This window comes from Mchenga conophoros, linkage group LG12 (genome assembly GCF_057382185.1).
Source record: "Mchenga conophoros isolate Kocher_MC1m ecotype Shallow Benthic linkage group LG12, M_conophoros_male_GT1.1, whole genome shotgun sequence".
In the NCBI taxonomy this organism is placed as follows: Eukaryota; Metazoa; Chordata; class Actinopteri; order Cichliformes; family Cichlidae; genus Mchenga; species Mchenga conophoros.
In genome coordinates this window covers 22,988,869-23,003,402 of record NC_140537.1, presented here as the reverse complement: position 1 = coordinate 23,003,402, position 14,534 = coordinate 22,988,869, and the positions used below count along the sequence as shown (strand labels likewise).

The 14,534-nt window shown below is 38.5% G+C and overlaps 1 protein-coding gene across 2 annotated transcripts in view; it reads left to right on the top strand.

The window, feature by feature from the left end:
* ntrk2a (neurotrophic tyrosine kinase, receptor, type 2a) overlaps positions 1 to 14,534 on the top strand; it is a 107,777-nt gene that overhangs the window by 87,247 nt on the left and 5,996 nt on the right. The window contains exons 18-19 of one of the 2 annotated variants that reach the window (XM_085294603.1): positions 269 to 359; positions 12,822 to 12,980. In XM_085294603.1, coding sequence (XP_085150729.1) covers positions 269 to 359; positions 12,822 to 12,980 — 250 coding nt within the window. The remainder of the gene's footprint in view (positions 1 to 268; positions 360 to 12,821; positions 12,981 to 14,534) is intronic. The other variant, XM_085294604.1, reaches the window with a different exon arrangement.

Genomic DNA, 14,534 nt, shown 5'->3' with positions numbered 1-14,534 from the left:
AACAGGAACTTTTATTCTGATCCTTGAGGAATTTATTTAAAACTCATAATGACTGAGTACGAACAATCGCTAATACCACCTAAAAACATCTAACAAGGAGGACTGTAGCTATTAGCCGAACCAGTAAATAATCAGCTAGAGATAATCAGTAAAACAGTCATGGTAATAACCATATAATAAGATATATGGTTGTAGTTTAACACCCTTCATTTTAACTCAGCAATGTGAAACATCTTTATTGAGTCTCACTGTGTTTGTTGTCCAAAAGGAACTGCCTGGTGGGTGAGAACCTGCTGGTAAAGATTGGAGACTTTGGCATGTCAAGAGATGTCTACAGCACTGACTACTACAGGGTAGGTGTATGTGTCGATATCTTTTCAGGCCTTTCTTTCAGCCTCCCCTCCCTCCCTGCTGCATGGGTGCCTCTCTGCTACTCCCCTGCATGGGCATGACTGATGGACGTGGGGGTTTGAGTAAGACACTCGCAGGGATAGGTTAACTCAACAGAAGGAGTTGGAAATGGTTAGCATGTTTGATTAGGTGAGTTCGTGGGGTGTTACATTTGCTTTAAGTAACTAAAAAAGTACAGGTGAAAGGAATGCATTTAAAAAGATCCATGTTCAGTGTTTTTGAGCATTTTTGTGTACTGCAGGGATATTTAGCAGCTTTTCTTGCTGTGCTTGGATAACTCAGGGGTACAAAACAAAACTGAAAGTGTGTGTTTTTCTTTCTGCAGATAATCTGTTACTTTTCCAAAAGGCCAAAATCTAATCAGTTGTATTGATTGATAGGTAGTTGGACTGTCCATTTTTCCTGCCCTTTCTCTCATTCTCTCTGACAAAGCGACACAACTGACAATGACAGAGTAGGAGAGAGAAAGAGGTAGAAGACTGCAGGCATTCAATGGCTAGACAATCGTTTAAAATTTCAGAAAGATAATAATATACAACTGATGGATGTATCATTCAGTGACGGTAATTTTGCAGTAATAATTTATCTTGAACAGAAATGCTCATTGTAGTTATGAAAATCTATATTTCTAACTTGCTGGGAAAGAGAGTTGTCTTTGCAGTTTGTTCTCCTTTCACACGTTCCACATGCATAATTACACATATGTACTTTGGTATAAATTGTAATGTATATGCACTGTATTGGCATGCTGATATAAGAAAACACAAGATATTTTTTTCCTGTTTCTCATTAAAAATATTAAAATTGTCTGCAACTACTGGGGCTAAAAAAAAATGAAGTCAAGTTAGAAGTGCCAGAAACTGCAGTTCCTTTAGTGGCCACTTGAGGCTGCCCACATTAATAGAACAGAATAGAATAGAATTCAACTTTATTGTCATTGCACATGCACAGGTACAGGGCAACGAAATGCAGTTTGCATCAAACTGCATTTGTCTGTTACCTATTTTCCCATCTGTATGATGATTTCTTTTTTTACAAAGTGCTCTACAAACTGAGATATTGGCTCTCTTATGAGTTAGCAAACATAAACTAATGTAAATCAATTAGCTGCAACCAACGTCTCGTTCTGTACTGGCACAAGATGGTGCTAACCATGTTATAAAAATTGTAACTTTAAACATGTATTAAATCCAGCTTCGAATTCATTGATAAATCCGTGTCAGTTTTAGGGAATATGGCTAAATTTGAAAGGCTTGTGTGACTGACTGATTTGCCAGCAAAGGCACAAAGTGCTGTGCACAAAAAGAGTAATATAAATAAGAAGATTAAGTGCCATAACAGCAAATAACACAACCTGTTTATTTCATTGTGTCTTGCACAATAAAATAAACAGGTTCTTTGATTATGTATGGAGAACCACTAAAAAAAATGTGAGCGTAAGTATGAAAATGGTCATTTTCAGAATCAGAATCAGAATACTTTATTGATCCCTGGGGGAAATTATTATTTTTAAACAGTTAGTGCAATGCTTTTGGTAAATTACTTGAATTAAGGGTAAAACTGCAGTATTATTATCCAAATGTTTATGAGCCTTGCTATATCTGTGTCTGTGGATTGAAGCTGTACGCTTTATGAGTATAACTTACTAACCAAGCTTGCTACATTCAAAATATGTTCCTTTTCTGAAGGCTTCCTGCCCATCCTTTATATACAGTCTGTGATTTCCTCACAGAAAGCTTCTGATACCCCACAAAACTATAAATGCCACGTTGCCTGAATGAATCTTTTTTAAAAGAACATAAAAAAATGCTATTTTTTCGAGGTCTTTGATAATGACTGTTGACATAAAATCAAAATAACAGGTTATATTTGGCATCAAATTGGTTTGCTGCTGTGGCATTTTTTTGTGCTATCTCTGTGTGACGACACACAGCAAGCTCCCCGCTCCTCCTCCTTCCTTTCACCCCTCCTCAATAAAGCTAAGTGCTGTGGCTGTAGTCATGGTAACGGCAGAGGGCAGTGGCGGTGGGTCTCTTACTTGGGTCTCCAACGTTTCTCAGGAAGAAAAGTAATCAGAGAAGTTCTGTTTAGTATGCTGAAGCAGTAGTGGAGAAATAGAGTTGGAGAAGGAGTAAGATGTAAGTGTGGGAGATGGAGGCAGGAGGGTGGCAAAGCGATGAAAGGAGAGAAAGGCTTGGAAATAAGGGAGAAGGGGGGGGGAGTAGCAGGAGAAGAAGAGAAAGAGGGAGGAGAAGGAGTGGGATGCCAGGAAAGAAGAAAACAAGACACAAATAAATATCCAAAAAGAGAGACGAGGCAGTAATAGAGCGATACAGGGGCATACGGCACTGCTTAAGACGACCACAGAGCAGCGTATCAGAGTAAAATGACAAAAAAAAGGACAGAGAGGTAGACAGACAGGAGAAAAACAAAAACCAGAATAGAGGCATAGGGGGGTGGAAGGTAAAACATAGTGATTCAGCCGTATTTCAGCATCCAGGAGAGACAGAGGTGTGTGTGTGAGTGTGGGGGGACGTGTAGAGTGTAGGGACCCAGTCATGCTCTTGCGTCAGACAAGTGAAGATGAGTCATAGAGGAATTGGAGCCCCCCCCCCACAACCCCATGCCTGTGTGTGTGCGTGTATATGTGCAGGGAAATAGATGCAGAGGCGTAGGATTGAAGGGGCTGTGATGACGTCATTGAATCCCCTGTTACACAATGAACCTGACAGGCGCTTCAGGAGACAGACAGGATGCCTCAAATCAAACCTTGAGCCTTTCCACACAGGCTCGGTGTGCGTGTGTGTGTGGGCGTATGGGTGCGTGGGTGGGGCTCGACTCCAACGCTACAGCACATTTATTCATTTTCCCCTAAACTGATTTTATGGCCAAATGTGTAGGATGAAAGAAAATTAAGGTTTCATGCCTGACTGTTTTACGCTGCTGACACGGCCTGTAGAGGAACACGGGCAGTGAAGCAGAGCTGACAAATCTCTGAGTAATTTTTTTGGGTAGTGGGTGGTTTTTTTTCTTCAGAGACAAGTATCGACCTTGTGAAGCACCTGGAGAGGCGACAGTGAAACAGTTATCCGTGATTAAGCAAATGTGCATCAAGACAAAACTGAGAGGATGTAACACAAATTATTCAACTGCTCATTGCTCATGTACATGGCCTCATTGTACCTTTTATATCATTATTACTATATTATTATTACAAAGAAAGAGACCTCATTCACATATTGCATTGGTTACCAAGAAGTTGATGGGGCAAAGTTTTTTGCCTTTGAACTTGTTGTGAAAGTGTGCAAGCTAACCCAGTCCTATTTGTATAGTTGTGTAGAACTGATTGCAACATCACAGGGACTGAAAAGTCAAAAGTCAAAAGCAAGTAGAAACAAATAAAATGATGATCTAAAGTTTGCATGCTTACATAAGCTGAGACTTCATATCTTCTGGTTAAGAGATTATGTCATTAATGGCTCAACGAGAAAGTTTACGCAATCATCACACCACCCTACTTAGTCTCTGAGGACAACAGCCAATAATTGCTCATTTATAAAACTTACTGTAATACACAAACTATTTGTTTTTGTTTGTTTCTTTGTCTGCAAATTCTCCCTGGATCATTATCTAGAAAAAATTTGAAACAAAGGCCCCTTAAGGTTCTTATCTATATCAGATGTTATGCTGTCCTCGTGTTGTCTAGCGACGACCTAGCAACAGTGACACTTTTTAGCATTTAAGCTCCTATAATGCAGTATTAAAGCATCCCATTGTTTTAAGTTCAAGACAATAACATCTCATTTATATCCACAAAGGCTAAATTATGCATGATATACTACAACACTATCATGTTGCTTAGCAACCACTTTGCAGTGGGCTAAAGTGACCCATTTTTTAACATTTAAACAACATCTGTTGCCCGTTTTTTACTTTTCTCAATGTGATTAAATATATCAGTAAGCAATAGCATGGACAAGCCAAACAATACTGTAGCATGAGTGCATATTAGTGAAGAGAAATTAAATAAAAGGCAAAATCATCATGCCGATTTTGCCCACATTGTTTGCTTACCTGTGTGAAAGCAAAGCCTGTTCAACCCTGGCTGGTGAATCTAACCTGTGATGCCAAAAGTCTTGCCTTTTACTTTGGATTTTGCATATGAATATGTACAAATCTTCTTTGCGAGATTAATCGAATGTTAACACAGACTTTTGCAGGCTTTTTTACTTCCTCATTGTTGTTCTAACAAAACGTCAGTATGTGGCCATTGGGAATTTTGTGACTTGACAACTGCACGTTGAAGAAGTACTACTATCATATTTCCTGCTGGGTTTTTATTCGACATGAGCACCATCACAAAAAATACTTAGCTTAAACCTACATGTCATTGGCTTTACTGTATCTGAGCTGGCCAGGAGAGAACCATCACATGTACTTAGACACAAGCGTTCTTGAGTTTTTTCCATGACAGCAGAGACAACGATACGGTTCCCTGTGTAAGGTGCGAGTGGGCGGGGTTACTCACGTAAGCTCCTCCTACATCAAAATCCCATAATGCCTTCTTTTCAACGTGCAGTTGCCATGGATACCACAGCCTCTGGGAGGTCATCACAAAGAACACACATCCCTCCTCTCTGCTGTGTTTTTTCCTCGTCTTTTTGAGGCTTTCCTGGAACACTCAGACAGTGGTCGAGGTGAAATAATGCATATTTATAAGACAGAGACTGAGGGAGACAGGCAGGCGGGCTTAGAGACAGTGAAGGAAGGTGAGAACGATTGAGAGAGATTGAGGGGGAGAGAGATAAGGGAGCAGGAAAGAAGACAAAGACTGATGACGAAGCCACTGACAGCAAAGACAAAACACAGAATGAGCCGATGACAGAGAGAAATGCAGCAACTAGGTGTAGGTAAAAAAAACTTAGAAAGCATGTTTGGTCTTCAGACTGATCCACTGTAAACACGACTTTCTTAATATTTGATGACCCCCTCCTCCCAGTGACAGGAAGACTCAGTCTGAGGCTTTCCTTTCCTGCTCTTTCATGGGTTTTCTCTCCTGTTTTCTATTTAATTCAACCCTGTTGGTGCCCTTTTGAAGTGACTGCCCTTCACTTTGTTCCTCATTGTCTCGCCAATGAACGCACACAAATACACGTACGGTTAACAAACATAAAAGGAGAGATGTTGCGCGGCAGTTCAAGAGGCCCGTATTAATATTTCAGAGCATCAGGGGAAATGATCAGTCATGATGAATAACACAAAAAGACTAATGGATATAATGAAATATATAAAAACTATCAATAGAGTAGAACGGAAAAATCTCCCCAACAAAGCAAGTAATAACAACGCTGCTCGACTTAACTGCAAATCCTTTGTTGATTCACGCATGAGTGATTTTTATTCACAAAAAAACAAAAATAAACTAAAAAACAATAAAACATATACAGAGAAAAATGAGTTTCAGACAGTTTCCAATGAGTAGGAAATTATACAGAGCCATTATGTTCTCATTTTGTTTAATGTTGTGGGCGTAATTGTTGGTTAGTTTGCAGTACATTTATTCTAATGTTAATCTTCCACGTGCAATAATAAACAGAGCTGTGTTTGGTTAGAAATGACATCGGTTTTTTTGTTGGTTTTAGATTTTTTTTAGTCTAAACAGATTATTAACACATCATGTTAGTGTTGTCGCTGCTCATAAAATGCCTTCTTGGCAGTCCCCGCTTTTCTTCCATTAATGATCTGCATCACCATGTAACACATTACAGTCACTAACAAACAGTTTGGTTGTTACTTGAATACACTTTCAGAGGTAGGTGTTATATAAGCTCAGCCTACACCCTTTCAGTTTGCCATTTGAGTTCCTATGATGAACATTAACTGAATAAAAAAAAAAAAACAAGTTTGGAAGTTCCTCAGTTATCTGCACGATGGGCAAAAATTGAGAAAAAAAATCGATTTTAGGCTGAATTCAAGAACATTCTAGATTTTTCATCATTTTTATTGCACTAAAGGGTAAGACTGTGACAGTGAAGAGCACAATGCACCGAGGTCTATGAGGGGCCTGCAAACCAAAATTCATTCTTTCACTCATTAAAACTCACATGTATGCATTTTCTAACACAGGAAGTTAAGCAGGAAGTCACTCTTTAGAGCGCTGGATGACTATCCAAATATATTATAATACATTGGACAAATTCGAAGAAAGACTACAGATTCTTTGTTCTTCAAAGGTTTATAAAGAACTCGGTGATCACATTCAAACCTTTACTGGAGTTTTGAACTATAGAAACAGCGATTAAGGGCAGAGTTCAATCGAATAGTGGATTACATTTATTTAATGAGCTCCTTTAAAAATATTCAGTATGTTGATTTGCCATGAATTCAAAGCACTACCAAAGAATTTCAGAACCAGCAGAATAACCATGCGCTTTCCACATGAGGAGGGGAAACCCCTCTTTAGATGTGGCAAAGGGTTATAGTCAACAATGCAGGAATGCATAACCCAGATTAGAGTGGCATTTGTGAAAATGACTTTGGTATTGATGAATACAGACCACGGTCAGTTGGAGACAATAATGACCTACACAGTACATATAGACAACTCTGGACATGGAAACCATCACACTGCTAATTGTCTATAATCCAGCTGTTGTTCTGATATCCAGTTTTCATTATCAAATTATTATGACCAAAAGATTTCATTTTAATTATATCATTGTGAGATCTTTTAGAGGTTTTGGGAGGAAAAAAGAAAATTATTATTATTATTACTCAAATAAATTTCATAAATTCCATCATGGATGGATGATGGATCCATTCACCAGTGTTCATGTTGACAGCAAATTTAGTTTTAGTCATACATTTAGTCATTCACTAAAACATCTTATAGTTTTATTACTCTAGTTGTATTCAAATAAATATCATAAGATTACATTAAAAAGTATATTTTATTTGACTAAAGTATGAAGTATAAGAGTTTGTTGTGTTTTTACCCGTGAGAGTTGCTTCACGTGGTTTACAAAGCATCTTTTTTTCACTAACATCAAATGTGACGTGATTTCATGAGAAACAGGGAGCACTTCCCAACTTGTCCTTCCTTTTCACAAAACTTAATTTGTTCTGATCGGATCTTGTCTCTCCAGAATATTTACATCTGGTTTATATTTGTTGATGGAAATTTCGATACATTTCATTAAAGCTTTTTTCCTCATGAATTTTTTCCTCAAAAATTTTGGTCAATGATATTAAGGCTGCTTCGTACACACACTCACTGAGATCAGTCATGTAAAACTCATGTTTTCACCTGATCTGGGCACTAAATGGAATTTGTTTTTCAGCATTTAATCTGTTTTTTAAATATATATTTTTTTATTTTCTATCTCTCTCCTCCACTTTTCCTTATTGTCCGATCAACATGTTGTCTGCATTGTAGTGAGTAGGGATTGCTGACTTACATTCATTTACGTGTCATTAGCTAATACACCTGTGTGCCATGAGGATTGGAGAGTGTGTGGCTGAGAGGGTTGCGGTTTGTAAACTGTTTACTGATCAAGTTGACTTTTCACAGCAGGCCAAAACAACCCTCATGCCACCAGGAAATATTCCAGCTTTGCTAACTGACCAGTCCACCCTGTGTGTGTCCTCATTAGGATAAGGATCGGTACCCTGTTTGATCAAGCAGTGTTAAGTTTATATTGTGAACTATGCTTAAATTATAAGAGTACAGTTACACTAATGCAGTGGTTCCCAAACTTTTTTTGCTGGGCCCCCCTTTGTTTTACAAGAAAAATGTTCGCGATTTGAAGAACCCAGCACGTGCTCCCGACGAAGGGAAAACCAATTCTGCAGGGGAGACCTACCTCAGCACTTGTGCAGGTGAAGCCAAAGGGCAGATATGCTTCACCATATTTTCTAGTCTTTGGTTTAGAATGAAGTTGGTTTGGAAACATATTCAGCGATGCTTCATCTCCTGATTTGCGTTTGTGTGGGCGCCTGTGCTAGCAGTGTCCAAGCTCTGTTTTTTTTGTTTTGTTCTATTGGAGCCACATGCTCCAAAAGAATAAGAGCTAAAGCAAGGAATTAAGACAAAGAGTGAAACACAACTGTAGCACTACTGAAATAAAAATATAAACCTGCGAATTATCATAATAGGAGCGTTTTAGGAAGAACAGGTGCTGAGGCTGACTTCAGTTCAATGTGAATGGACTATGCAGTATCTATTATGTAGGGAGGAATATAAGGGAGAGCTCTTTGAGAACACAGCATCACAATAAGACAACAAGAATGTTTTAGACTAAAATCCTGCTGTATTCTGTATGTTGTACACTTCATAATAATAATTTAAAAAAAAACTAAAAGACTCAAACCTGCTGTATTGTGTAGGAGTGTGTATAATATAAGCATTTTGTATTTTATATTCTATATTACGATTCACATTATGCATTGTGGACCTTCTACTCTGCTTTAGCATACTGCATGCAGATGGAGAAATGTAAATGATAAACAGAGAAACAAGGGAGAAAAAGCATCACTGCAAGAAAAATGAAGGCCTGAGCTGCAGAGATGGAGGCAGATATGTTTCCCCAGACGTAAACCTAAACCTGATGGCTATCTGTGTGACAGTGCACATTTTATTACTCTATTAAATAACCCCCTGACTAACACAGAACCAGGCCAAGTGTGGGTACCATACCATTAATGACACACATAAACCTTAGAAAATGGATTGTGCTATCTGTGTAGCACAGTGGAGTGCAGATCAGTCGCTAGATTCATGTTCAGGGGAGACTAAAGTGAGCGGGGAGGTGCAGTAAGAGGAACAAATCTTGTCAGCAGGTTAAGCTTGCTTTTGATTCATTGAGAAGTTAATGAAAAAGTTAATATATTTAACAATGTTAAAACCCTGAAATCTAAGTCAGCCGTTACAGCCAATCACCATCCTTTTACTTGCAATGTCACCAAAAGTTACGTCCGATTTAGAGGACAGTAAAGTTTTATAGCTTCTGGAACTCAAGTAAAAGTAAACATTATGTTGGATGGTTTTGCTGAAACGTGATGCTGTTGCTCACATGTGCAAATGCTTTCTGTTCTCGAGAATGTGCATATGCTACTTAGTCACCAATGTACTCATTACTTAATGCTTTGCTATAGCATGCTATCTATCACATTTAACTAGTGCAACTCAGTTTGATAAGTGCTTTCCCAAAGTTGCAGCGCCAATCTGCAGAGTGTAGTTACATAAAGGTCATTAAGCTACAGGAGCAACTAATGCAGCATATTCTATTGAACTGACTTTATGAGGGAGTTGGGCTGGAAACCCGTGTAAGAATGTCTAAAACGCAGGGTTATTAAGAAAAATCAAGTTATTACAAAAGAAAGTAAAACCTTAACTGTGTGGTATTGATTTGATATCAGTCATAAGTGGAAAATCTTATCAAAAGGTGATAAATGTTCATTATAATTTTAATATATTTCACATGTAAAAACAAAAAAGTTACCTGAAACCTCAGTTTAGCCCAAATATGTTGTTCTGTGACTTACATGCTGTTTTTTTCACTCATGGGTAATTGGTTTGATTTAATGACTTCTCTCTCTTAAAATAGTGATTATTAAAAAAACATTTGGATTTGAGATGAGTTTCTTATCGTTTTGATTTTATTACTTAGTTGCTGAATAAGTCATCTTTTTTTCTCCTTTTGTTTTTCTCAATTTTAATGTCTTGCAAAATAAATAGCTTGGAATCAAAATTCAAACTTTTAGGTAGCATTGGATATCGCTGCTGTCAAACACTATTATCTGTTATCGCTATTATCGCCCTTTCGTAAGTATCCGGAGGTATCACTCGTCCTTTTTTTTTCTGAAAGTCATGCTTTGCTCGCACTCTGTGTCTGACCTCCCTGATTTTTCAGTCAGAGAGTAGATTTAGTCTGTCATCATGCTTGCTTGTGTCTTTATATTCCTCATTTTTCATTAGGATGTGGTTTCTGAGTCTCTGAAGATTTAAACTGTTACCTTGAGATTTAAAGGGGGGGGGTTGGATCCACCTTTAGACTTCTTTTTGCTTGATGTTGGCGTAAGTGAAAACATTTTGTAACAGGAAAAAAATCTAATAAAAACAACCTGTTATTAGATGGAAAAAATGTGAAAATATTTCACCTGTACACAGTGCGTAACTTTAGCCAAGAGCTAATAAAGAAAATATAATATATTACGTACAAGTTTTGTCATAAGGTTATTTTTGCACCGTTAAAGGAAAAAGAGAGATAAAAGAAGAGGGATTAAAAGAAGATTCATTATAATTTAATCAATTTAATTAAATTAATTAAATTCATTAAACACATATGTATTCATGACACATTTTCATGTTATTCTTTTTTATCTTCATTGTATCACTGTAAGTAATGAGATGGCAAAATCAGCTGTTCATAAACACCAAATAAATGAATTTAGCTGTGGTTGTTTAACTGATGTGATCCATGTGTAAGCTCAGCTGTATATGTGTGCAGTTGTTGTTTAAGGGGATATGAAGCAGTTTATATAAGGCGCACTGTCGATGAATCTGTTTTCATACAGATCAGATAAGTCAAACTTTACTCAACTCATTCTTCATGGTTCCTCCACTTCTGTACCATTGATTTGTTAATGTTGAATTCTCCCACAGTTGCTCTATTCCCATGTTGTTGCAGTATATTAATGACTAACCTCATATGGGGCGATCGTGGCTCAAGAGTTGGCAGTTTGTCTTGTAATCATAAGGTTGCTGGTTTGAGCCCTGGCTCGATCATTGGTCATTGTGCCCTTGGGCACACCATTGCCTACTGGTGGTGGTCAGAGGGCCCGATGGCGCCAGTGTCCGGCAGCCTCGCCTCTGTCAGTGCGCCCCAGGGCTGCTGTGGCTACAATGTAGCTTGCCATCACCAATATGTGAATGTGTGTGTGAATGGGTGGATGACTGAACGCTTTGGAGTCCTTAGGGACTAGTAAAGCGCTATACAAATACAGCATTCATCCTCCAGCTTCACTGTTTATGTTATGCTAACATAGCTGTGTTGCTAGCGATCATGTAGCACATTGTTATATACCAGCTAGTCCAACTTCAGTAACCTACAAAAGTCACTGCTGTTTAGTTTTCTGTCTTCATTTATGTTGGAAGTGATATCAGAGCTGTATGTTTTAATTTTTTCAGAAATCACTCAGTCAGAACATGCTATATCATGTTTAGGTTTAGGTAACTAGCAAAACTAGCGAACTAACTTCCCGCTAACGCCGTTAAATTGAATAAATTTAAATTCTAGTGGTACGGATGAAGTCATAGAATCACTCTGATTGATATTTTTGGATAAAGTTCAAAAATAAAATCATCTATCTGTTACACTAACCTGCCATAAGCGACAAGACATGTACCACATTCAGATGAATGAGTCTGATGATGTTTTGTCTCCAGATTTATGACATTTTAGTAATGAAGACTTTGAACGTCCATCGCTTTATTATCTCAGCCAGAGTTAAATGATTTAATGTAAGATTTGTATCTGCCAAAGGAAGCGTCTGACTTGTTTGGGTCTAGATTCAGTGAAAAAGCCCTCCTGGCTCCAGGAACCAAATTTTCTTTTTATAGGCATCGCAAGAAGGATTTTATTCCATTCTTTGAAATGGATGATGCCATTATTTGTGTTGATGGTAAAGGTCTTTTGGGGGCAACGGGTTGTGAGTACTGTTACGGCCCTAGCCTCTCTCTCTCTCCTGAGGGTGCCTGTGTGGGCGTGTCCCACTACCTCCCCTGCCTGAGATGCCACCTTTCCCTCCTGTACAGCTGACTCCCATCAGCAATTAAGGGTATTTAAGCCCAGAGCAGGGTGAGCTCTGGGCCAGAGTGCCATTTTGTGTGGGTCCAGCTAGTGAGCTGAGTGTCTTGTGGTGTTTCCAGCTAGTGAGCTGCGCTTTCCTTTTGACTTTTTGCCTTACTGACCGACGCCTGAGTTTTGTTTATTTCTTTTATGGTGATAACGGCTTGTCCGTCTCTTTTAGTTGAATTACTTCAATAAAACTGTTTTATTTAACTGTTTTGCCTCCCTGACTCCTTTTTCTGACCCGGTCACTTTTGTTACTTCCCCCTCCCCGCCTAGACCCCCCCCCCCCCAGGGGAACGTAACAGTACAATGCAGTTGGAGTGGACTGTTCATCGACAAGTAGAGAAGCCAGCGTATATTAAGTAATATTGTTTACTGGTATTTTTGAACTTAAATTTAAGGTCAATTAATGTCAGATATATTCTGGCAAACAGCAGACATTTTATTCCTTGATGCAGGGCGGGGAAACAGAATATAAGATGCTTCTCAGCTTTCACAATCCGACCGTACTTCATACTTTCTGTGTGTAACTGTGTCTCTGTGTGTGTGCTTTCAAAGGTTGGAGGTCATACCATGCTGCCCATCCGCTGGATGCCTCCTGAAAGCATCATGTACAGGAAGTTCACAACAGAAAGTGATGTTTGGAGCCTCGGAGTTGTTCTCTGGGAGATCTTCACCTATGGAAAACAACCCTGGTACCAGCTCTCCAATAATGAGGTATACAAACTTTTATTATAAGTGCAATAGTTTCTTCTGCAGGTGCACGAAGACGTTTGTGATTCACAATTATATAAACGACCTGGCTTAATAATTAACATACTTTTTGCAGTGTTTTTAAATTTGTTGAGTGATCACCAAGTCCTGGTAATTCCAGCATTAAAGTTAAAGTAACAAAAGTTCTGTAAAAGTTGCCTTGGAAGCACCTTCTTTTTAATAAGTGATGCTGAACAAGCTGTTGCAGCCCCGAGATATGATGAAACAGCCCTTCAGTAAAAGTAAGGCTAAATATTTGATCTGTTTTGTGTGCATGTTTCTCATAGGTATACACCGAGTGAGTCTTTTGTTCTGCGTCATCTCCTCACTCACAGAAACTCAGTAAGAATGACTTCATGACATGGAGCAAGCTACTCGAAAGAAAGAGAAACAAAACCCAGATGAAAAATCTGCCGGGGCCGTTTCTTTTTCCTGAGTCTAGCAGAAGTGTAGCAGTTGTTAGACATCGCGCCTTTTAGATTTTTTAGATATTAAGAGTATTTTCTTGATTCCTCTTACTTACTGTATAATGAAGTTGGAAGTAAATGGCAATTTCTTAAAGCCACACGTGGTAATATAGACTTTTTCTAAATAACATAATTTGTTTTAAACACTCAGATGTTTTGAATTTCCAGAATTGACAACTGCCTCTATCAGAAAGCTGTGGAAAATTAAAATAAGGCTGAATTGTATGAATGACTCATTTTAAAATGGCTAAACAATCTACTTGCTCAAATTCAATCAGATTGTGGAAACAACAGCAACTCCTTCACACAAAGAAAATCAACTTAACCCAGAATTCGAATCAATTTTCCGGAAAACACAGCAGTGTCACAGCCTTCAACCCCTCGTCTTAACCTTAGCCTTACCAGCATGAACCCTGGGAGAGCCCTTAACTCTGGTTACATCCAAAAAATTAACCTTTAGCCCTTTCACTGTCTTCTTTTACCCTTTATGTCTGTCTATCCTCTGCTGTATCACAGCTCACTCGCATCGTGAATGAAATGTGATGCTCACATATCTTTTACACAGGATTTAAAGTTTTGATTGGGTCCTTTGTAATTTTAGATATTGAAATACTGCCTGTGCTGACTACAAACAGTACAATCACCTGACACTTTGTTAGGTACACTTATTTATGGGCTTGTTAATGTAAATATCTAATCAGCCAGTCGGCCGCTGCAGCTCAATGCATTTTGGCATGTAGTCATGGTCAAGATGAAGCTCAAACTGAGCATCACAACTGCTGATCCACTAGAATTTTTCTAAGGGATCAAATAGAAAACCAAGTGAGCTGCACCGTTAATGCCAAAGGTTGGAGCAGAATGGCCAGAATGCTAACAACTCAAGTAAATGCTCATTACAACTAAAGTATGCAGAAGAGGCCTCACACAACACAACACATTGTGTTGTTGATTTGGTGCAAACTACATGAAAGCATGGACATATCCTTTGTATCAATGATTTAGGCTGCTGTGTGTCAGGTAAGGGTGTGGAGGATAATTTGTTGGCACACTT